At 40.0% G+C, this 24,336-nt stretch overlaps 1 protein-coding gene across 2 annotated transcripts in view; it reads right to left on the bottom strand.

Annotated features, from left to right (window-relative positions):
• MAST4 (microtubule associated serine/threonine kinase family member 4) overlaps window positions 1-24,336 on the bottom strand; it is a 619,799-nt gene that overhangs the window by 391,424 nt on the left and 204,039 nt on the right. For both annotated transcript variants that reach the window (XM_010845550.1, XM_010845552.1), the window contains exon 3: window positions 23,551-23,675. In XM_010845550.1, coding sequence (XP_010843852.1) covers window positions 23,551-23,675 — 125 coding nt within the window. The remainder of the gene's footprint in view (window positions 1-23,550; window positions 23,676-24,336) is intronic.

Raw genomic sequence — 24,336 nt, 5'->3', positions numbered from 1 at the left:
ACCAAGTAGGTGCTCGCTGAGCTGTTTGATATTTCGTTTACATCAACTGAATGCAGTTCCACCGGAACAGAGATGCTCTGGCAGAGAGAATGCATGGTTAAATATTCTGAGATAAATGGGTTACGCTATGGTCTCAGGTACCACGACCGAATGTAGGGCAGAGACAATGCTATTAGTCTAAGTGAGGATCCCAGGGCAACTTGTGTGCCTGCCCTGACCTAGGACGACGGGGGACACAAAGACACAGGCTTCCGAGAGTCCAAAGCTCACAGGGGAGACAGGTGAGTGAAAAAAATTACAACCAGCCAAACATTCCTACGCAATACATATTTCTTAAAATAGCTGAACACTCCTGAATTTGATTTCAACTCAGCATTATCTTCCTCTTTAAAGTATTCTGTACCAGGAAACATAATTCATTTGATTTGGGGCTGTATATTCAACATTACGTCAAACTGAGTTGCTCAAAAACAAACTGAGCTTCGCAAGCCAGAGGGTCTGCCAAGAACTAGGAGAACAGAGCTCAGAATCTAGCGTTTCAGTTCCTGCGTCATGCCAGCAGCACTCCCCACCAGCTCTTCTGAGCCCTCCTTGGAAAAATTACTAACAGAAAACCCCAGGCTACATTTCGAAGCAATGCTCCTCACAACAAAATTACTGGACAAAACACAGCTGAGTAATTGGATTCCTGTCTCTGGCTTAGCAAGGTGGCGACAGTTGATGAGCCCAGGGTAAGGATGTATCTGATGTTCCCACTTCATGACTGTCTGCAGTTCAAAACGCACTTGACACAGAAGAAAGGGCAAGGGGAGGCAGGGCTGTAAAGACCAGGGTGACGCACTAAATATCACCCCTGGGGCTCCAGTCAACTGTTCTGGAGTCTAGCCTCAAGGCAGAGGGAGGGAAATGCTGCCATCTAGAGGCAGTTAGGGATATTGGCTTTGATGGCCGTGCAGCCAACACAAAAGTGGAGGATGCTGGAAGTGGAGGACCTCACAGTCTTAGGAAGCAGCTGTCCGAGGGATGTACTTGTCCAGGGACGGGTCCTCTGCTTGTGTGAGGAGAGGGCGTGCGAGGAGGAAATCCCCCGCCAGACAGAGCCGCTTCAGCTCCACGATTCTCATGAGAGTCAAAATGGAAACTCCTGTGACAGCAAAAGCGGGCACAAGGGATTAGAAGAATTAGAGAGAAGGGATCACCTGAATAAAAGATGCGTCAGACGTGGCACCCGGACAAAGGGCTGGCACCTCCTGAGACACAGAAACCTTTAGAGTTCCTCTGCCAGAGCTATGATCTACAGATAAGGGCAAAGAACAGAAAGAAAGCCAGAGGGAGACCTTAAAATCTAACAGGTAATCAGCTCAAGACTGGCGCTTGGAAAGAAACAAGATGTGAGCGATGAGAAATACATGTGCGCTGTCATAAATTACTGGGATGCACAAAAAAGAAAATCTACACTTAAAGAAATGATGTTAAGATTGGTTGTATGTTATACATGATTTCTGTCCCAACCTTCTAAGAACATTTCTAATATTCCTATGGGAACCTACCCGCTTACGATGAAAATGTATATTTACTTTTTAAAATGAAATAAAACCGAATTTATCAAATCCCTAATTTCCTAAATGATTGACTGGGCCCAAGATTCCTGAGATAGAAAGCTAAATAAAGTTCTATGTATTCAAACATGTGGTTGTGTTTGTCCTGGTGGCAGATTCCCAATCTTTCCCTCTTAATGAAGTGCTTTCTGCGCTGACAGGTTCAGAGGATGGTTACAATTCAGATGAGAGTTTGATGCATCCTTCAGCCATGTGGGACAGGTTATAAGCTTAGGACTTCGGTGAGAACAGTTGCCACCAACAACTTCAGTGGCATCTAGTTAATTTCACACCAAATTCAGATTTGCTTAAAATGCCAGACGAGTGGGGACCATTCAGTCCTGTTCAAGCTTCTCCCTGCTCCGACAGGACAAGGATTCCAAGGGCTGCCAGGCTTGATGGATGAGAAAATCACTCCTTGTGCGGTGTCAGGGCCCATCTCCTTGTGAGCACATCCTTTCCATCAGCACAGGAGGCGGAGGATGTTCTGAGTAACTCAGAACACAGGCCGAACAGGGAACCAGCTCATGCCAGCAAACCGCTAGGTCGTTAACGCTTCACTTCTTTGTGGGCTCCTGTGACACTGCCATCAGAAAAAGTTTCTACAGCAGAGGACATCTCAAGAGCTAGTGTGGCGGTTGGTGACATTTATGCTTTCACAGCTGCAAGCAATAAGGAAGCCTGGTCACTCCTATCATGAACAAAGAAGTAGCCCCTGAGACTGACTAAGGAGGCTAATCTGCACATGGAGAGGGGGTCCCGGATCTGACACTGCCAACGCCCCATCTCTGAAACCCCCCATCCCCAGCCCTTGGAGACCCACTATCAGCAAGCTCCAGGTTCTCAGGCTAGTGGTGGCAGGAATCAGTGAGTCCGCTCCAGGGGCAGAGAGGTCCAGGGTTAAGTGTTACACAACTCCAGAGAACAACCCACATTAAAGCCGGGCTGAGAGGTGCCCTGACATTGAGCAGTGGCACCGCCCAGGAGGCTGAACACGGAACCCTGACAAAAGAAGAAATGACAATCCAAAATCCCTGTGATTGTATACAAGTCGCAGATGTTTAATAACTTCACATGGGATGATTTTTTCTTCCCCTCACTAGGTTTCAAAGAAAGTGAGGAAGTTATTTCTCAAAGATAGAAAAATGTGAAAGTGAGAGGTAGTCTTTCAAATGTAACTGAAGATACATTTTACTTTAAAAGTTATGAGGTTCCCCTACCAGCCACACTAGATGTTAAAAACAGCACAAAACTATAGAAATTAGATTATATATACTATAAATATACTATATATAAAATATACTATAAATAAAATATATATATATTATATATATACTATTTATATATATATATATATATTCCGAAAGACAAACCAAAGGAACAAAAGGGAGTCAAGGAATAGACCCAAAATACACTCGGGAATTTAGTATATGCTAAAAGTGGTATTAGATATTGCAGGAAGAAGAAGCTGTTTGGTAATAGTGTTGGAATAACAGTCTAGCCACTTAGAAAAAAGAATAATAAACTGAACTGTTCTTTTACTCCTTAACAAAAATACGCTCCAAGTAGATTAGAGGTTTAAATATTAAAAACTAACCCATAAAGAGAGAAGAAAAGAAATAATAGTTAGAATCTGAGAAGAAGAAAAATCTTTCTAAGCATGACACAAAATCCAGGAGCCACTCAAAATTAATAGGCAAGCATCTGTCCAAATTAAGCAAAAAAATAAAGAATAAGGAGAAGAAGGCACAACTAATAAACAATATTAAGAACAGGAAAGGAGTCAAAGCTGCAGATGCCACACAGAATGAACATAATTTTCAAATTCAGATTAGTAAACAAATTCATGCAAAATTACAAAATACCAAACTGACTCAAGAAGAAACAAATAATCTGAATATTCTGGTAAACATTAAACAATTAGGTCAAGAATGTCCCCACAAAGAAAGTATCAGATGCAGATGACTTTATAGGCAAAACTCAGAAGACCCAAGAAGAAGATCCATCCATTCTTACAGATACCCTTTCAGAGATGAGAAAAGGAAGGAGCTTTCCCTGTGGTGGTAAAATCACTGTGTAGCAAATACTCCTTCCTTCACACTCCCTGCCTCCCTGATGCTGGATTTAACCATCCAGTCTTCACCAGTGGGCAGAAGTGATGCTGGCTCAGTTCCAAGCCTGACCCTTAAGAAAAAGTCAGTGTTCCTGCTTCCCCTTACAGGATTTTCCAATCTCCACCATCGGACAACCACACCCCAGGTAAGTGCTGCTCTTCACCCTGGACCCCAGAGTAAGATACAGAGAGTACAGAACTCAGACCTCCAGTCTGGATGGAAGCCAAGCCAATTCACAGATCCATGCCCCAAGGCAGCCACCCCAAGCCAACCCACAGATACACAGCAAGAGACAAATACTACTGAAGACTGTGGTGAGGAGCTCTGCTTTATCACACAGCATTATAGAAGTAGTGTACGGATGACTGAAACATTCCTATTCTTTTTGCTGAACTACCGTAACTTAACAAAGGCCATACAGAAGAGGGAAACTCTAAGCGAATACCATTTATAAACACAGAAGGTAAAATTCTAACAAAAATGCTAGTAAGCTGGATGCAAGAATGTACTTCTTTTTTTCATGTTATTTTCTGTGACAATGTATTTTTTCCAAAAAAAATGTAACATCAAAAAGCACCGCCAAAAAGCTGGGAAAACTGGACAGACACATGTCAAAGAATGAACACTCCCTAACACTATGCACAAAAATAAACTCAAATGGGTTAAAGACCTAAATATAAGGCCAGCCACTATAAAAATTCTTAGAGGGAAACCCAGGCAGAACATTCTTTGACATAAATTACAGCAAGATCTTTTTTGATCCACCTCCTAGAGTAATGAAAACAAAAAACAAACAAACAAAAAAAAACAAATGGGATCTAATTAAACTGAAACAGCAAAGGAGATCCTAAGCAAAACAAAAAGACAACCCTCAGAATGGAAAAAAAAAAAAAAAAAACACTTGCAAAATGAAGCAACTGACAAGGGATTAATCTCCAAAATACAGAAACAGTTCATGTAGCTCAATATTAAAAAACAACAAATAACCCAATCCAAAAAAAAAAAAAAAAAAGGGTGGAAGATCTAAAGAAGACATACAGATGGCCAAAAAGCACATGAAAAGATGCTCAACATCACTAATTATAAAAGAAATGACAACCAAAACTACAAAGAGGTATCATTTCACACTGGTCAGTATGTCCACCATCAAAAAATCTGCAAACCAAAAATGCTGAAGAGGCTGTGGAGAAAAGGGAACCCTGCTACACTGTCAGTGGGAATGTAACTTGGTATAGCCATTACAGAGAAGAGTAACTTAAGAAACTCCTTAAGAAGCTAAAAATAGAACTACCATATGACCCAGCAATCTACTCCTGGGCATATACCCAGAGAAAACCATGATTCAAAAGATGCATGCACCCCAATGTTCACTGCAGCACTGTTTACAACAGCCAAGTCAAGGAAGCACCATAAATGTCCATCCACAGAGGAACAGATAAGCAAGCTGTGGCACATATATACAATGGAATCTTACCAGCCATAAGAAAGAAAAAAATAATGTCATTTGCAGCAACATGGAATGGACCTAGAGACTGTCCTACTAAGTAAAGTAAGTCAAACACAGAAAGACAAATATCATACGATATTGCCCATATGTGACTAAAAAAAGGGTGCAGTCAAACTTACAAAACAGAAGCATAGTCATGGATGTAGAAAACAAACTCATGGTTACCAGGGGATAAGAGGGGGAGGGATAAACTTGGAGACTGGATTGACATATATATATACAATTACATATAAAATAGATAACTAATAAGGACCTACTGCCCTAGAGAATGGAGAAGGCAATGGCAACCCATCCCAGTACTCTTGCCTGGAAAATCCCATGGATGGAGGAGCCTGGTAGGCTGCAGTCCATGGGGTCGCTAAGGGTTGGACTTGGCTGAGCGACTTCACTTTCATTTTTCACTTTCACGCATTGGAGTCGGACACGACTGAAGTGACTTAGCAGCAGCCCTAGAGAAGGAAATGGCAACCCACTCCAGTATTCTTGCCTGGTAGATCCCATGGACAGAGGAACCTAGAGGGCTACAGTCTATAGGGTCGCAAAGAGTCAGACACGACTAAGCAACTAAACAAGGACCTACTGCATAGCACAGGGAACTCTACTCATTACTCTGTAATGACCTGGGTGGGAGAAGAGTTAAAAAATGAGTGGGAATGTATATCAATACAAAACTGATACACTTTGCTGTACACCTGAAACTAACACAGCATTGTAAATCAACTATACTCAATACAATTTGTAAATAATAAAATAAAAAACCAATACCAAATACAGAACAAGGATTTTTCTATAAAAATGTAAAAAGAAATTTTTCACCAGATGTAGAGCTCCCCCTTCAACAACAACAACAACTCAGAGTATTCATTATATTTAATATGAAATGTTCAAGATTTTCTCTCCGTGTTTAAGGACAATATGAATGCATGGTATCATCATTTCTATTCAACATAATCCTAGAAGCCATGATAAATAAAGAAAGATTTTTTAAAAGAAAAGTTAAAAAGATTGGAAAAGGAAGAAATAAAGCTGCATTTATTTGAAGATCATCACTGTCTATATTGTCTGCAAAAAATTCCCATTCCTCAAATTTAAAGAAGAGAAAGAATCAGTAAGAATTAACCTGGCTGATGAATTTAAAAATATACAAAACCTATTCAATTTCCATACATTAGCAAATAGGTACACGTTTGTTTTATTAAGAATAAATCTAAAAAGGATATACAAATTCTTTCAGGAAAAAATAATAAAAAGTTATTTAAAAACATTAACAAAGTCCTAAGTAAATGGAGCAATATACTATGGTCTAGAATAGTAAAACCCCATAAAAATGTCAATTTCCCAAACTCATCTCTAGATTTAACAAAATTCTGATTAAAATCTCAATCAGCTTTCAGAATGTCACAAGTGATTTTACAGAAAAGATAAACAAGCCCCAAATAGCCAACAATCAATGAACAACAGTGACATATGGGAGTTCTCTTGTCCAGTTATTAATAAGACATCTTATGAAGTTACAATAATTAATAAAGTACGATATTGGCATGGAATAGCCAAATTGGTCAAATCCAGGATTGAGAGTCCAGAAAGAAACACACAAAGAAAGCCTAATACTTAGCAGTCACCTCTGATATGTGTTATGTTCTTTAACTTAATGACAATGATGTCAGCATTAACCATTTCCATTCTACAACCTCAACAAGGTTCAAGTTTCCTTAGAAATGTCAGTACTAGAATAATTCCTTCCTAAGTTTCCCAAACCCAAACACACCAGTCCTTTTCATCATCTGCTATGTTTAGAAGAACAGTCTGCAAATAAAGCAAAACAAAGGGCCTGTGTGCTAAGGATGCTGCTGCTGCTAAGTCGCTTCAGTCGTGTCCGACTCTTCACGACCCCATTGACGCAGCCCACCAGGCTCCCCCATCCCTGGGATTCTCCAGGCAAGAACACTGGAGTGGGCTGCCATTACCTTCTCCAATGCATGAAAGTGAAAAGTGAAAGTGAAGCTGCTCAGTCATGTCCTCCTCTTAGTGACCCCATGGACTGCAGCCCACCAGGCTCCTCCGTCCATAGGATTTTCCAGGCAAGAGTACTGGAGTGGGGTGCCATTGGATGGGAGCCCCACAAATACTGAACAAAATTCTTGGCAGAAAAATAGGCAGCACACAGCAGCTGCCAGCAGAATTAGGCAGTGATCGTGGTTAAGAGGGGTTAGGAAAAATGCTCTGCCCTTCTGAGCACATCACACTGAGCACATCACACTGGAGCCAGACCATGAGTCCACGTAATTGAGAAAGGTATATTGCAAGTCCTAGAGAATTAAGGCCATGGCACTGAAAGACATGGGCTGATTTATGTGGGTCACATAAAACACACACACACACTCAAATGAAAAGACAGGCACTCACTCTCAACTGGGAAAAAAAAAAAACAAACAACTCAAAACTCTAAAAGAAACTACAAAACTCTGTCTTCAAGTAGTTATGGCCCCCAAATCATCAGGCAGAGGCATATATTTAGCACTCTACATATATAAGAAATTGTTAGGATTTAAAATTAATTAATAGATATGCTATTTTTTATGAACTATAACAGAGGGTAAATTAGGAACATCATGTCCCATAAAGTTTGTTTGTGATGAGCCATAATTCTCTGCTTGGGCTCTCAAAAACTTATTTAGTTACTCCTATTGAAATTCCTATTAAAATGTTTTATGCTCTCAGCTCACTTAAAAGCTTCATATTTCTAGGAGTTTGTTTATGCCTAACTTCCATGAATACAGAGGGAATCATGCTTTAAATAAAAATGAAATACCAAAGAAAATGTCATTTTAAAGGATGAAAATCAAATTAAAATCTAAATTGCAAATCATCTAACATGTATAAGAAAGTGCTGAAAGGGAATATATTTTTAAGGATCATAAACCAAACTATAATATTAATTGCAATAAGAAGGCTTATTTAAATGAAAAGCCCCCAAAGTAAGGATTTCATAAGCAATGTTTCTAATTTATATGATTCACATGCTAACATTTGTTTCTGTCTTTTACACAGCTAACCAATTAAAGCATATTTCTAAAGAATTAATTTTATTTGCCAGCAATTATTTGTTGTCTTAGCTATAATTCTGCAGCTTTTCAAGCAACAAATAAACGAATGTGTTACATCTGGAGGAGAAAACACAAAAAGTGATGGTATAATATTTGAATACATACAATTACTGGTATGTAACATTCTAATTAACATAATTAACTTTGAAGCAGTTCACACAATAACTGTTAACATTTGTGTCAATTTAGTAGCAGTTAATGACATGTGTGGCAAAGAACTGCTACTCCTTTCATTTATAAGTGAAATGTAAAAAACCTTTCCAAAAAAGAAAAGGCAACCTCAATGAATACTCAAAACTCTTTAATCAATAAAGCGCTACCCTGGCAGGCTTAGAGGGCAGACCTTGTAGTTTATTCCAAGGATCTACTAACTGGAATATGGGCACCTTAGGGGGAACACAGTATAATCAAATGGGGTTTAGGGAAAAAAATGGAATACCAGTTTGTTTTCTATGTCTCTTCTTTTTTGTTGGTTTTAGTCCATAATTTGGCATTCAGGCTGACACTCAGCTGATATGTACCAGTGCTGGTGGCTAAAATACTTCCTTACAGGATACCAAGTAGCCATTGCCTCAAGCACTCCAAGTACATTCCACCTCTCCCATCACCTACCCCAGGACCCCCTGCACCTCTCCATGATGTGGCAACTACATGATTAACATCTGACAAAGGGAGCTGCCTCCAGGCCCCTGCTGAAACCCCACAGTCAATGTTCTAATGATTTCCTAGTGGAAACTCACAGGTCTGTTAAAATATTTTTTAGTACCTCTTCTACCTACATGTAAATCATTTTTAAACATAGTCACACATTAGGGGATGCATACTCAAAATGTTTTATTGATGGTGTGAACCAGCAAAAATAGCAGAGGCCCAGCAGGCATCCTCTGACTTTTGTTACACATGGACAAACAATAGCAAAGGTTGGCAATGGCAAATAAATGACTGCAACATTAGTCATGTTTTCTGTAAAGCAGATGTTAGCATCCTGAAGCTCCAAACATACAGGCGCTGTGCTACACGGGACACAAAATGTCAACCCCAAAGGACGCAAATTGTATGTCTGACACAAAAAGATGACTCATGAACCTTTGTATAATCCAAAGAGGAGAATGAAAGGAAAGTAGTTGGGGTTTCTTTTTCTGGATGCTTTTTTTTAAAATTTAATTGTTTAGTGACATCATTCCTAAGAGTACTTCATGTTGAAAACACCACATTATCCTTTCCCTACAACTTTACATTTCAAACAAGCGTCATGCCTTTCAAATTATCCCGCATAAAACATAGTAGACCTGCAATTATCTGAAAACAATCAGAGAAACTTATCTTTATGAGTCCAGCCTCATCCATTCATTCAACCATAAACTGCACATCACGTATTCAATAAAACTCAAATTTCCTGGTTTAATAAACACATCAATTTTCTACTCTTGGACAAGAGGGTAACAACAGTTAACACTGTTACTCTATTCCTGTGTGTTCCAAGGACCTTAACAGATACCATCTCACTTGATTCTAGCAACAACCACATAAGATAGGTACCACTAATATTCCTTTTTTTCAGAGGCACAGAAAAGTTGCGTTCCATGGTCAAGGTGGTACAGTCCAGATGCCAACCCAGGCAGCCTGGCTTCTGAAGTCCATGCTCTTAAACATGACTCTAAACTGCCTACAGTAATTAAATTCTGAATCAAGTGCTTGTAAAAACTGATCACAATTTAGATAAAGGCCACCGAGTGCACAGTCTCTCTGGGCAAGGGGAAAGGGCTGACCCAAGGTCTACTGCATCCATAAAATTCTCCAGTTTCAGGATTTATTTTCAGAAGCAAGGCTCTCAAAGGTCAATTAAAATGTAGAGAGGTCCTACAGGCAAAACCTAATATAAACCCATGATATTTTACCTAGTGTCATTTTTAATAGCCCACCAAATGAAATATTTTAGGCTCACATCTTTATCAGCTATAGGTCATTTTCCTGGGCTCTTTAGGCAATCAGACCATTTGGAGATGAGGAGGGGAGTGGGAGAAGGCAAGCAGAGAGACCCTTACAGTTTCAGTGATAAATGCTTTGGTTTGGACATGCACAATTCAAAGGAGAATTAATGTGAGGATGTGGAGAGACATCAGGGAAGGCTTCCTGGAAGAGGAAGTGCATATGCTAAGGTACAGACAGGTATTGCCCTGGCAGAAAGAAGGGAGGTACATAGAGAGGTGTTTTCTTTCTAGAGCAAAGAAGGGCATGAGATGAGGAATCTAATACCCTTTGGGGAATGATAGGTGGTTCACGCCTGCCCTGGTTATCTAGCCAAAATTTAGAAGCACTTGAAGACGAGAACCCCCCCGACCCTCCATCAAGTGAATCTCTCAAGGGGATGGATGTTCCAGCAAATGCGGAAAGTGTAGAAGTTCCTTAATGGTTTTTTGATCAGAGCTATGTACAAAGGGAGACAAAATGATATGACTGGTTCATATTATTTACAGACTAAAACATCACTGCTCGTGTATAGGAACAAAAAAGAAAAAAAAAGCAAATGTGTTACACTTAAACAAACTAGGAAAGAAGCCTACTTAACTGAGCACCTATAAGGTTAAGCAGGAGGTATCTATAATGAAAGAAAAACAAATAGATTTCATGTAATGAAGAGATTTCACAGGAGTTCTAGAAGAGCATATATACGTACCAAAAATTTCCTATGCATACTAAATTTTATATACATACTAAAAACTTCCTATTAAAGAAATATTTCATTAATATAGTAAAAAGGAAAGAACACAGGTAAAAGAAAGAAGAAACAGAAGTTAGGGACCTAAAGAAGCCAAACAGCAGGAGCACTAGGGCTTAGAATGACAATCAGTCCTACTTTGAGGTCAGGATTACCAAAACTGAAGCTAGAGCTTCTTTGTCTTTTCAGAGATTTGTAAAAATGCTGTCTGCTACCCAGAACCCATTCTTTCTTTTTTCAATTGAAGTATAGTTGCTTTACAGTGTTGTGTCAACCTCTGCTGTGCAGCAAAATGACTCAGTTATACACACAGATACATTCTTTTTTATATTCGTTTCCATTATGATGTATCATGGGGTAGTGAATACAGTTCCCTGTGCTAGCCACAGTAGGACCTGGTGGTTTATCCATTCTAAATTGACAGCTTGCATCTATCAACACCACACTCCCAGTGTGCTCCTCTCCCGGCCTCCTTAGCAGCCATGAGTCTGCTCTCTGTGTCTGTGAGTCTGTTTCTGTTGTGTAGATAGGCTCATTTGTGCCACTTTCAGATTACACATACAGGTGATATCATACGGCATCTGTCTTTCTCTGTCTGACTTACTTCACTTAGTATGATGGTCTCTGCTGTTGTTGTTCAGTCGCTAAGCCATGTCCGACTCTTTGCAACCCCGTGGACTGCAACATGCCAGGCTTCCCTGTCCTTTACTGTTTCCTAGAGTTTGCTCAAATTCATGTTCAATGAATAGTCATAGTCAATGATGCTATCTAACCATCTCATCCTCTGTCACCCCCTTCTCCTCCTGTCCTCAATCCTTCCCAGCATCAGGGTCTTTTCGAATAAGTTAGCTCTTCATATCAGGTGGACAAAGTGTTGGAGCTTCATCTCCAGCATCAGTCCTTCCAGTGAATATTCAGAGTTGATTTCCTTTAGGATTGACTGGTTTTGATCTCGTTGCAGTGTAAGCTTGATTAGGTAACATTTGCTTAGTTTTGCTTTTATTTCTATTGCCTTGGGAGGCTGACCTAAGAAAACACTGGTACAATTTACATCAGAGAATGCTCTGCCTACACACTCTTCTAGGCCTTTATGGTATCATGTCTTATGCTTAAGTCTTTAAACCATTTTGAGTTTATTTTTGTGCATGGTGTGAAGTGTGTTCTAACTGCATTGATTTAATGTGGTTGTCTAACTTCCCCATCATCATTTGTTGAAGAGACCATCTTTTTCTCACTGTATATTATTGCCTCCTTTGTCATAGATTAATTGACCATAGGTGTGTGGGTTTATTTCTGGGCTGTCTATTCTGTTCCATTGATGCATATGCCTGATTTTGTACCAGTACCACACTGTTTTGATAACTGTAGCTTTGTAGTATCATTTGATGTCTTGGAGAGTTTTATCTCCTGTTTCCACCCCCCGCCCCCCCCAGATTGCTCTGGCAAATATGGATCTCTTTTCTTTTAATTAATTTATTTAATTGAAGGCTAATTACTTTACAATATTATAGTGGTTTTTGCCATACATTGACATGAATCAGTCATGGGTATACATGTGTCCCCATCCTGAACCCCCCTCCCACCTCCCTTCCCATCCCATCCCTCAGGGTTGTCCCAGTGCCCTGGCCTTGAGCACCCTGTCCCGTGCATCTAACCTGGACTGGTGATCTATTTCACATATGGTAATATACTCGTGGAGAAGGCAATGGCAACCCACTCCTAGCGACCCCACTTTATTTTTTCACTTTCATGCATTGGAGAAGGAAATGGCAACCCACTCCAGTGTTCTTGCCTGGAGAATCCCAGGGACAGGGGAGCCTGGTGGGCTGCCGTCTATGGGGTCGCACAGAGTCGCACACGACTGAAGCGACTTAGTAGCAGCAGCAGCAGCAATATACACGTTTCAATGCTATACTCTCAAATCATCCCACCCTTGCAAATATGGATCTCTTATGGCTCCATGTAAATTTCTGGATTATTTGTCCTAGTTCTGTGAAAAATGTCATGGATAATTTGATTGGGATCACATTAAATCTATGGATTGCTTTGGGTAGTACTGTTATTTTAACAACATTAATTCTTCCAACCCAAGAGCATGGGTTGTCTTTCCATTTCACTGAATCCTGTTTTATTTCCTTTATTAATGTTTATAGTTCTCAGTATGTAAGTCTTTCAGTTCCTTGATCAGGTTTAGTCCTTTTTTTTTTTTTCAGTACAATTTTATTGGCACCTGTTCTTTAAGTGTTTTCTTTAAATGGAGGTTGATCTGCCCTGAACAATTATATAACATATTTATTATATCACAAATAGCTAAGCTGGACCTGTCACATGGCTTTACTCTTAAAAATGAAATGCCCAATAGTATATCAAATCACAAAGAATAGGTCTCACAATCCCTTAAGCCATTATTAACATCCAGTCAATGAACCTAACAAATACAAAGACTATTTCCTTATGACTAAAGTGCTTTAAGGTAGCAGCTTTTCCACCCAAGAAACTTCCTAAGGAAAAACGCATCACTTGATGGGGTCTTTGAAGGCTCCCCAGCTACTTCATGCAGACATTTTTCTCATTAAAAGATGGTACAAATCCTGGTGACCTCCTACAGTTCGGATTAAATTAGAAATCCTTCTATCACAGACACCCATGAGTTTCCCGGTTTTCATGCGGTCCTTTGCCTCCCTACCCACGCTAGAAACATCACATTAAGAAGAAACTGTCCATGTTAAAAATCACTGTCCACGTCACATTGTTCACTTTATCTACCACTCCTCACCCCATTCTACTGTGTATGTAGTTCCACTATGCCTTGAAGTTTGCCCAATCAAAACCTTCCAGAACCTGCAGCCCATATCATTCCTGAAAGTCTAGGAATACACTGAAAACTCTCCAGCCTGTAATCATCTTCTAGTTTGTTCTCTAATTGCTCAGAAGCCTCATTTCAACTATATTACAAGCTGCTTAAAATTCAAGACCATGTGTGACCTCTTTTCTATAAAGGTTTTAATACCAGCTGTATAATAGAGACTCCACTAATAATCAATTAACTGATTAATGAGCATAATAAAGAATACACCGATTCAGAATCCAGTACCACAGAGTGAAACTGTGGGTGCCAATAAACTAGGAATAAGTATAATTATCAATACTGCTAATTCTTAGCTAACCAGCCAAGTATTCTAGAAAAACAAGGTAGGAAAGATACTGAAGTATGTTAGATTTTCCAAAGCCACAATAACCAGGACCTTCCTAAGAAGTCCATGAATTAAAATAATAATTTTTCTCTTCTCCCAAGAAAGGAAATGTTACATCCCAATACCTTCCCTCCCCCAAAGCACTAATTACTATGAGTTTCTTGGTTTCTGACGGTAGAATTCATTCGACACACTAAGATAGCAAAAAGCTAAGTGCTGTAATTTTACCACGGGGGCAAAAGGACACCAGAAAGGTCAAGGCAAGGGGCCCGGCAGAGAGGCAGCTGTCCTCCAGTGGACCTAGGGACCCTTCTAAGATGGCAGCTATGACTGCCTCACCGCCTTTACCTTCACCATCATCTCTCCAGACACACAACCCAATCAAATTCTTGACAGCCCAACCATTCAACTAGTCTGGGCTTCAGGAAGCAGAACAGGAGCATCAGTTCAGTTCAGCTCAGTCGCTCAGTCATGTCCGACTCTTTGCAACCCCACGGACTGCAGCACACCAGGCTTTCCTGTCCATCACCAACTCCCAGAGTCCACCCAAACTCATGTCCGTTGAGTCGGTGATGCCATCCAACCATCTCATCCTCTGCCGTCCCCTTTTCCTCCTGCCTTCAATCTTTCCCACCATCAGAAACTATCAAAAGTTGAATTAAGACTTCCTTACAGGAGCTTCCTGGTTGCTCAATGGTTAGGATTCTGGGCTTTCACTGCCATGGCCTGGGTTCATTCCTGGTTAGGGAACTGAGATCCTGCAAGCCATGTGGTGCATCCAGAAAAAAGGAGAGAAGACCTCCTCAACATTTCTTTAAAAACTACCATTATCTAAGTACTAAACAGTACATACCAGGAACTACCCTCAGTGCTAAAGATACAGTGAGGATAAGAAAGCTGGAGTGCCAGCACTCTCCATTCTCTGGGTCATCCCATCACTCTTAATAGGCAGGTTGGTCAGGTACTGAAATAGGTATACCAGTTGGGTAAGTGGGTAGTAAGTAAAACAACCTATGATCTCTCTCTCCCTCTTTCACACACACACGGCATTGCTGTTATAAATCTGCTTTGCTCCCCTCTATGATGGTCAGTAATTAATAGAGAACATGCATTTCCACCCTGTAAATCCCACAGAATATTTATTGGTGCCATCCATCTCACGGACTCTCAAACACGTCTCATAAGAAGTCCACACTTGGCCAGTCTGTTCAGGCACACCCACGCAGAGAGCCGCTCCGGCAGGCATTCTGTCCTTCCCAGGAAGGACAACACATACATAAAGTAATGAATTTTTTTTTAACCTCTGCAAAAGGTAAAGAAGAGCAAACTGGGGCTGAAAGTTTTACGTGACTACTTCTGACTGGAACTCAATTTCAGAAAAAAACTCTCCCCCACCAAATAATTAGTAGTTCTTCATTCATTCATTAACTGAATCACAGTACCCTTCACCTGTTTCCTGCTGATTATTCTCATGGCACCCAGGCATGTTCAGAGTAAGGATGCACATTTAGAGTATCTTTTCACAGAAGCAAGAGTTGGATTACAGCAAGGATTTTATAGTTCGTTTTTAAGCCGATCTTTGATTAATAGACCCCTGATAAACCAGTTACTCTGTGGATAGGCTCAGGTGAGCCCACAATGAGATTTATCTTCATGGATTAGGCCTGACCTATAAGAACCTGCTTAGGGGTCCCTACTGCTATTTCAGCCCTGAGTTACGAAAATTCATCCCTTTACTATCAATAGAACCTAGCTCAGAGGGTAATAACTAGGAGATGTATTACTCCTGGAATACAAGCACTCCTGAGACTTTGATTATAATGTCCACAGCTGAAGGCACTATTTCACAATTGAGATTACTATTTTCCAGATGAAAAAAACTCTGAGCTGTGGAATAATGCCTTCAGCTACATACACTGTAATCACACTCAGCAGTTCTTGTATCCCAAGAGCAATACAGGGTACCAGTAGTTGGGCTGGTGAGTTGATTTAGGGAATGGAAGGAAGAAGTTGGAGGAGAAAACATAGATAACCCTAATTTCATACTTGCTTTATCTGGGGGGACTTTGGCGTAAGAGTTCAACACGTGCAAAAACCATATCAACTTCACTAAAAAGAAAAAATACATTTAAAAACTAATTATTTTTCAAACCAGCAAACTTGGTTTTTTTGGAAGTTCAGGGTGGGTTTTTTTGGGGAATATTGACTGCTGGCCAGAATATAAAGAGACGTAAAATCTCAACTCAGTTGCTGTGATGTCTATGTTCAGTCGTGCCTGACTTTGCAAGCCCATGGACTGTAGCCCACCAGGCTCCTCTGTCCATGGGATTCTCCAGGCAAGAATACTGGAGTGGGGTGCCATTTCCTCTTCCAGGGGATCTTTCCGACCCAGGGCTCGAACCCACATCACCTGCTTGGCAGGTGGATTCTTTACCACTGAGCCACCTGGGAAGCCATATATTGATTTCTCAATATATGGAAGCACAAAGTTGTACAGTATTCCTAGAAACAATTTAGCAAGAGTATGGAAAACCTACATCATGCTCATATCATTTGCCACATTAATCCCCTCCCAGAATCTACCCTGACAAAACAACCAGAGGTGAACGAAGACTTATTAAAAGCCTGCTCATTACCATTATTTTCAATGGGTAAAACCTGGAAATAACCTAAAGGGGGAAATAGTATAATAAATTGTGAGAAATCCATACACTGGAATATTATACAGCCTTTAAATTGAGTCATAATGGCTAAGGAGAAATGCTAATTCACGTTGTATTCTACAAATTTTGTTAAGCAATTTATCCAAGGGCATTCAAATAGTTCCTACATCAATATTTAACAGACTCTCTCTCGGAGTTAACTAATTGGACTTCGGCTCAGGTTTTTGTTTTTGAGTTATAAGGCCAATAAAGTATTGATATTATATTAAATGACTGCAAATAAAGTCTGTATCCTAAATAAATGGTGACATTATGTTGGTACATTCTGCATGAATTTAAAAGGAAAAATGCACTTTCGCATATGTTTAGTGAATTTTCCCTGATTCTTCATAATGCACTTTTGCAAATGGAAAAGATGAATATTCATTAAGGCTCTCTGAATATATTACAGTTTAAATAGTTTGGTTTTAATATTTATAATACATCATGAAACAATTTTTCCATTAAAAGAAATGGATACAGTGTCAAAAGAGGGCCACTGAAGAAACATAAAATTATACTACTTAACCTAATATTAAAAATTGAAAAACAATATTTGAAAGTACTTCCACCCCTCAAAACAGTTAACTGTTCTTAAAAAAAAAAAAAACTTTCAGTTCGTGGGGTTGGTGAATTTAGAGTGAAAATAAGGAAGAAAGAAACCACAAGCTGGTCTGTGCTGTCCTGTGGTAACGCGCTTCAGTCGTGTCCGACTCTTTGAAACCCAATGGACAGTAGCCTGCCAGTCTCCTCTGGTTCTCCAGGCAAGAATGCTGGAGTGGGTTGCCATGTATCTTTCCAGGGGATCATCCCGACCCAGGGATGAAACCCACAGCTCTTTTGTCTCTTGCACTGGCACGTGTGTTCTTAACCACTAGCATTCACAAGCCTGCAAAAAGCTAAGGACCAAATGGTCAAACTCCTACTCAAATCAAAGGATCTGATTTCCTCCCTTCTGAGAATACCACTTCAGCTAAGACCAGCTGACAACCCCCAAGAAATATTTTTTCTACCAACCTCAGGAACGCTGACATCAGCACTTCTTGAGTCACAGATGCTGTGCGAAGTAGCGCACAAGAATTTGCTCATTTATTCCTCACTATAAACTTATGAAGCAATAGATCCACTAGCCCCATCTCACAGATGAAGAAACTGAGGCTCACACAGCCAATAAGTGGTAGAAACTTGAGCTGATCTCTAAAACACTCTGCTTCTCATTGCCCAACTGAATAATTATAGTTTAATTCCTGAACACAGTTTCCAAAATTAACTACTCTCTGGCTCGAGAAATATCTTCTTGATTAGGCTAAACAATATAAACCTAAAGGGTAAAATACAGATTAAAACCAAAAAATAAACAAGAGTCTGTTCTAGGACACTTAAAAAGTAAAGAAAGGAAATATATTTACTTTTACATTCAACAACCCTTCACTGAGCACCTATTATGTGCCAAGGACTGTTCTAGGCCCCAGGGAAACACTCGGTAAAACAGAAAAAAATAGCTGTCTTCAAGAATTTTTCATCAGAATAGGAGATAAACAATAAGCAAATTATGTGGTGTATTGGAAGGAGATAAAGCTATTGAGAAAAGTGGGGTGTGTGGCATGCAGTGAGGGAAAGACTTTCAAACAAAATGGTCAAGGAAGCGCTCAATAAGAAAGAATATGACAGGGATGCTCACAAGAATCAGAACAGATGAGTCACATGATTCAAATCAAACAGAAAACTGTTGAAAATACTGGAAACTAATTTTCACTGTGTTTCTGCCATCCATCTACCACTCCAAAGAACAAAAGAAGTGACTATTTCTTACGATGGTTACATATACCATTTCTAAACTTTAATCACCAGGGCTTACAACCTTATTTTCCTACGGACAAAATAAGTTACCCCGGGTCCTGCTTTGCCTCCTGAAATTTCCATCTTTCTTACCAGAAAGCAGCATCTGTATAAATCCCCCGCTTTTGACGACTATGACTTCTTTGATAAACTACCCATGTGTGTGGGGAGGGACAGAAAGATGGAGGAAGCAAATGGGGAAATGAGTTTTCCCCTCTTCAGATTAATGTATACGAGGTATACATCTGACACTTCATCAGCACTCCCGGCTGGTGCCCCAGCAGGCGGACACTGGCTGAGCATGTATTCTGCCAGCTACCAGGCTGCTTAGGATGAATTGGCAATGTGCCATTTATCAGAAATGCCCAATGTGTCTGGGAGAAGGAACACAACTACATTTAGCATTGCCAAGGAAAACTAGATACTTCCGGCTAGGAATTAATCTCCTCCTTGAGAAGGTAGTTAGCATTACCTTGAAGCTTGCCTATGGCATTTAAATCACACTAGGTCATACATTTACTGAAACTCATACCTCCCCAACCACGGCCTTCATTTATATCTTACTAACATATGACTACCTCTCAGATTGAGGGTCTATACTTTCCCCTCATGTTCTATTGTTGTGTTGAACATAAAACTGTGATATCAAGTGTAATCCTGTCATTTAGACATAAACCACGTTGATTCTGATTTTATCAAGTTCTCCACACTTGAACATATGTGTTGCCTCAACTTTCCTCTTCAAAGAATCAACAAAATACTTAAACCAATGCGACTGCATGACTACTCACAAACAAGTTAAGGAAACTTCCTTGAATATGGGCTGTGATAATTTCTTCATTTTGTCACCGTATTTTGTCAGCAGCTGATACGGAACTTTCAATAGCGTGCCTGTGTACTTTAGTTATGTCTGACCCTCTACAACTCTATGGACTGCAGCCCTCCAGGCTCCTCTGTCCGTGGATTCTCCAGGCAAAAACACTGGAGTGGGTTGCCATGCCCTACTCTAGGGGATCTTCCCAACCCAGGAATCGAACCCATGTCCCTTATGTCTCCTACACTGGCAGGCGCATTGTTTACAACTGAATGGGATTTGGTCCATTACATGGACTTTGAGGCTAATCACGATTATAAGATGCACTGGATAGCAAAACCAAAAATACTTTAGATAGATGGTCTTAATTAGACACCCAAGATAGCATACAGAATCGCATCATCACTCCAGCCTTGCAACTAAAGGAATCTGTCACTTTCCACCAGAGATTATCCATTCCATCAGTATTATTTACTGAATGTCTCCTATATGCACGGTGTTGTGCTAGGAACAGTGAGGAGCAGAACGTCAGATCAGACAGGAATTCTGCCCTCAGGGAACGTGCAGTCTAGCAAGGGGATATTAGGCATAAACACAAAGAACTAAAACAAAGGTGGGCCTTGATAAACGCTGAGGAAGGTAAACTTACAGCTTGAAGATGGGGGCAATGGAGCTTACCGTGGCAAGGAGAGAATGAGAGTGAAGCATGTTCATTGGTGGCTCAGACAGTAAAGAACCCTCCTGCAATGCAGGAGACTTGGTTTTGATCCCAGGGAATGGCTACCCATGCCAGAATTCTTGCCTGGAGAATTCCAAGGACAGAGGAGCCTGTTGGGCTACAGTCTATGGGGTTGCAAAAAGTCAGACATGAATGAGCAACTAACAATGTTCTACTGTACAGTGCACTTCCAGTAACATAAGGCTTATTTTGAAGACAAGAAAAAGGGGGACAGAAAGGAAAAAGAAAAAGGTCTAATAGATATACATTAATACTCCCCCAGCATCATTCTCTATCAAATCTGTTAGGTGTAATCAGCATAATTTAGATATATGCCAATCCAAGAAACATAGACTAACTTGAATGACTCTGCAAAGGGCACAAAAAAAAGGCAAAGTCATGAAAGTATACTGAGTGACATACTGAAATAAGTGACATGGCAGAGAAACCTGAGCAAATTGCTGCCGAACAATGAGGAAATCAAGGCAGTGCTCTGCCTGGCAGCTCTCCTCCAGCTGCTCCTGCTCATGAAATGCCAGAAGGTGGGGGACAGAAGACATGGTCAAACAGCCTGCAAATGGTTTTCCTTAGACAACAATTAGGAAGCAAGGAAACCTCTGAAGTAAAGATATGACGAGGGTGATATTTTAAACCTTCACTCTCTAGTAGTAAATGGTCAGTCACCATCTGGCTTTGATGCCACATGTGATTTTTACGCTGGCTAATATTTGAGGCTTGCTAGGTGCCAGGTACTATTTTAAGTTTGCTTTTCACGGTATTTTAACATTTTCTCTAGTCTTGCTCCTAAACCCTATAAATACTTGCAGGGTAAATAAGCTGACAAGTGACTCTCTGATAAGAATGCTCTTCTCCTTGGTTTTGTATCTTATTTCCAAATATCTTAGGTCACCAGACATGTGTTTCATCAATCAATCAATCAATCAGTTTCTAGTCTGAGTACATAACTACCAGTATTAGACACATTACTTTGTGGCAGTGTTGTTTTAATTAGAACGATTTGCTTGGCAATAAACATACAGGATTACCTATTTATGTGTAAGAATAATATTGTAGTGGCCCCCAAAGCACTTCTGTTTAAAAAAAATAAAATCACTGATTGCTAGGAATTTTCTTCTTTCCTCAAAAAGTAAATGCTTACGAAAGTAAAATAAGCTTTTAATAAAATTTCTCAAGAAGGAAAAGTAATTGAACTCGGGGATGGGATGGGGGAAAATGCTAAAATGCATCATTTAACTGAACCTTTAAAAATAAGCCCCCAAATTTTCCTGAGAAGTAAAAGATACATTTTGATTTAAAGACCATAGTCAATTTTGAAGTCATAAAATATCCTCAAAGAAACTTTTCAGGGATAACTATCCAGTATGTTCAGAAGTTTTATGATTCTGAAACTAGAAACAGTGAGTTTCAACGCTGAATTCCAGAGACTGTTTAATAGGTTGTTTCGTCTCACAGTTTGCTGAAGAGCTAATAAAATCTAAGAAACTAAGCAATATGCTTAAACGTATATAGCTACCTAACGACAAAAGCAGGATTAGAGGTTAGACCTAAATCAGATCTCTCTACATTACTGAACGATTTTCAAATATCTCATGATTTATTATCAATGTATAAAATTATAAGGCACTGACATATCATTTGCATCACCATCAGTAAAAGATATTTCAAAATCTATTCCAATACCATATAACCCCACCACCAATACAAAAGCAACCTGTATAGACCTCTAGGCTGTGCCAAAGGTTAAAGTTGAAAAGTAATGGGCCCACTGGAAAACAAAATTCTCGTAAGCATCATGGTTAAAAATAAAAGCCTATTTTTTTTTTTTTTTAAGGCATGTAGGAGTCCATGGGGTCACTGAGGGTCGGACACAACTGAGCGACTTCACTTTCACTTTTCACTTTCAGGCATTGGAGAAGGAAATGGCAACCCACTCCAGTGTTCTTGCCTGGAGAATCCCAGGGACGGGAGCCTGGTGGGCTGCCGTCTATGGGGTGGCACAGAGTCGGACACGACTGAAGTGACTCAGCAGCAGAAGCCCATGCTGCTAACAAATCATAAATATTTATGCCATGTGCCAACGTGTAGGTGTAGAGAGAGTGCTGGAGCTGAAAATAATAACCATTTTCAATGATTCTAGAAGAGAAGGATCCAGGCAAGAATTACCAATGAATATGGAATCCAAAGGAAATTTTTGATAAGAAGAAACATGCTTGGATAGCCTCAAAGTGTCTCCCTGCCAAAGGCTTATTGACTGCAAGAGAAAAGTTCTAACTGTGGAGAAACTGGCCAATGCCTTGTCTGGGTGAAAAAAATTAACATCATAATGATGGGCAGATGGACATATCATCACCTGCCCATGGCATGACCTGAAAGGATACAACATCACCAGTGTCACATTCTGGGCTGGGATGCAAAACCCAAAACTCACTGTAAGAAAACATCAGACATACCAGACACTGTCATACGAGGAATATTCCTTTAAAAAATGGGGTGGGGATGTCACTTAGTCTTCAAAACTCAGCGTCATAAAAGGCAAAGAAACACTGGGGAGAGTTTCCAGATTAAAGGATAATTAAATACAAGACATGACCCCAGACTGGATCCTCTACTGAAGGAGGGAAAATACTATAGAGGACGTTATTGGGCCAATTGATAAAAATGAAATACAGATGGCAGAGCAGATAAAAGACTTCTTTCATGCATAAATTTAATGAAGTTACCTGTGATAACAAAAGGCCATGATATATATAACCTATTCTCAAAGAGTTCAAAACATTATATGCGAATGTATATGCATATACACGGAGAGAGAAATCAGTACAGCAAATAGGCAAGAGTTAATACTTAAACCCAGGCAAAGGATCAGCTGGTGCTGTATGTATTTGTCTTATTCGTGCAACTTTCCTATAAGTTTGAAATTATTTTCAAATAAGTTTTTTACTTTAAAAAAGCTGAGAACCATTTTCATTTCTTTCGAGGGAAAAGTTGAAACAGAGTTAAGTTTACAAAAATATTCCAACTTAGGTTGAAGGGGAGAATCTGGTAAAAACCAGCACACTGGAAACAAAAAATTTCAGTGTCAAGTCTGTGCTTAACATTAAATGTAGATTTAAGTTCAAATCTAGAACAATAAACTCAATAAATTTAGACGTCCCTACATTGGTGGTGACACAGAGCAAAGCTAACCGACCACAGACAGAGCCCGATGACAACTCACCAGGCTGGCGGTGAGCGAGGGCGCCGACTGGCCCAGGGCCTGGCTGCGCATGCGCATGAGGTTGGACGTCTCCGCAGAGGTGGCCCAGGCTTGCCCCGCAGCGGGGTTTGGAAGGAGATACCTGCCTGTTGGGGATAAAAAGAGGGCAGTGTGAATAGTGGGCAGAATGGCAGTGCTTCTGTAGAAATCCTTATATACCATTTCAGCCGTACATTACAATTATATTGTATAGCAGCTGGAAGCAGATTGTTTCAAGTGGGGAGATTCAGTTTTAAGTTTTGATTCGAAGTTCCCACATAAACCCAGGTAAGTCTCTTCATCTCCAGAATTTGTAGGGCAAGAGGAAGGGTCTTGTTACTATGTTGAGGAGTTGAGGATATATATATAAACACACAAAGCATCCTCAGCATTGTAGAAATGAACATGTGCATTTAGAAATGTACTGTTAAAATAGCTAATATGGAAAGTGATATAGGAATGCACTAGGAAAGTGTCTACGAAGATCATGACCGACAAAAGGAGGAGCTGGAAGTCTTTCAAGGTGAAATGGGGCTGGTGCCCTTTTCTCCCAGCTTCTCTGTCTCTAAAGCTACTGGTGTTCATCCAGCTGTATCCACAGGACAGATGATGGTATCCATTTGCATAAAGCCAGACATTAATGTCAGTGTAGGTTCAATAAGCAATTTACATCAACCTTGAACTCATATATATGTGTATGTCTTTAAAAGTCAAACAGCTGAACCAACTCACATTGTATTACTTCTTCAGTACACGGATTAGACTAGT

Source organism: Bison bison, unplaced genomic scaffold (assembly GCF_000754665.1).
Source record: "Bison bison bison isolate TAMUID 2011002044 unplaced genomic scaffold, Bison_UMD1.0 scf7180017864218, whole genome shotgun sequence".
In the NCBI taxonomy this organism is placed as follows: domain Eukaryota; kingdom Metazoa; phylum Chordata; class Mammalia; order Artiodactyla; family Bovidae; genus Bison; species Bison bison.
This window is presented reverse-complemented; position numbering and strand designations above follow the sequence as displayed.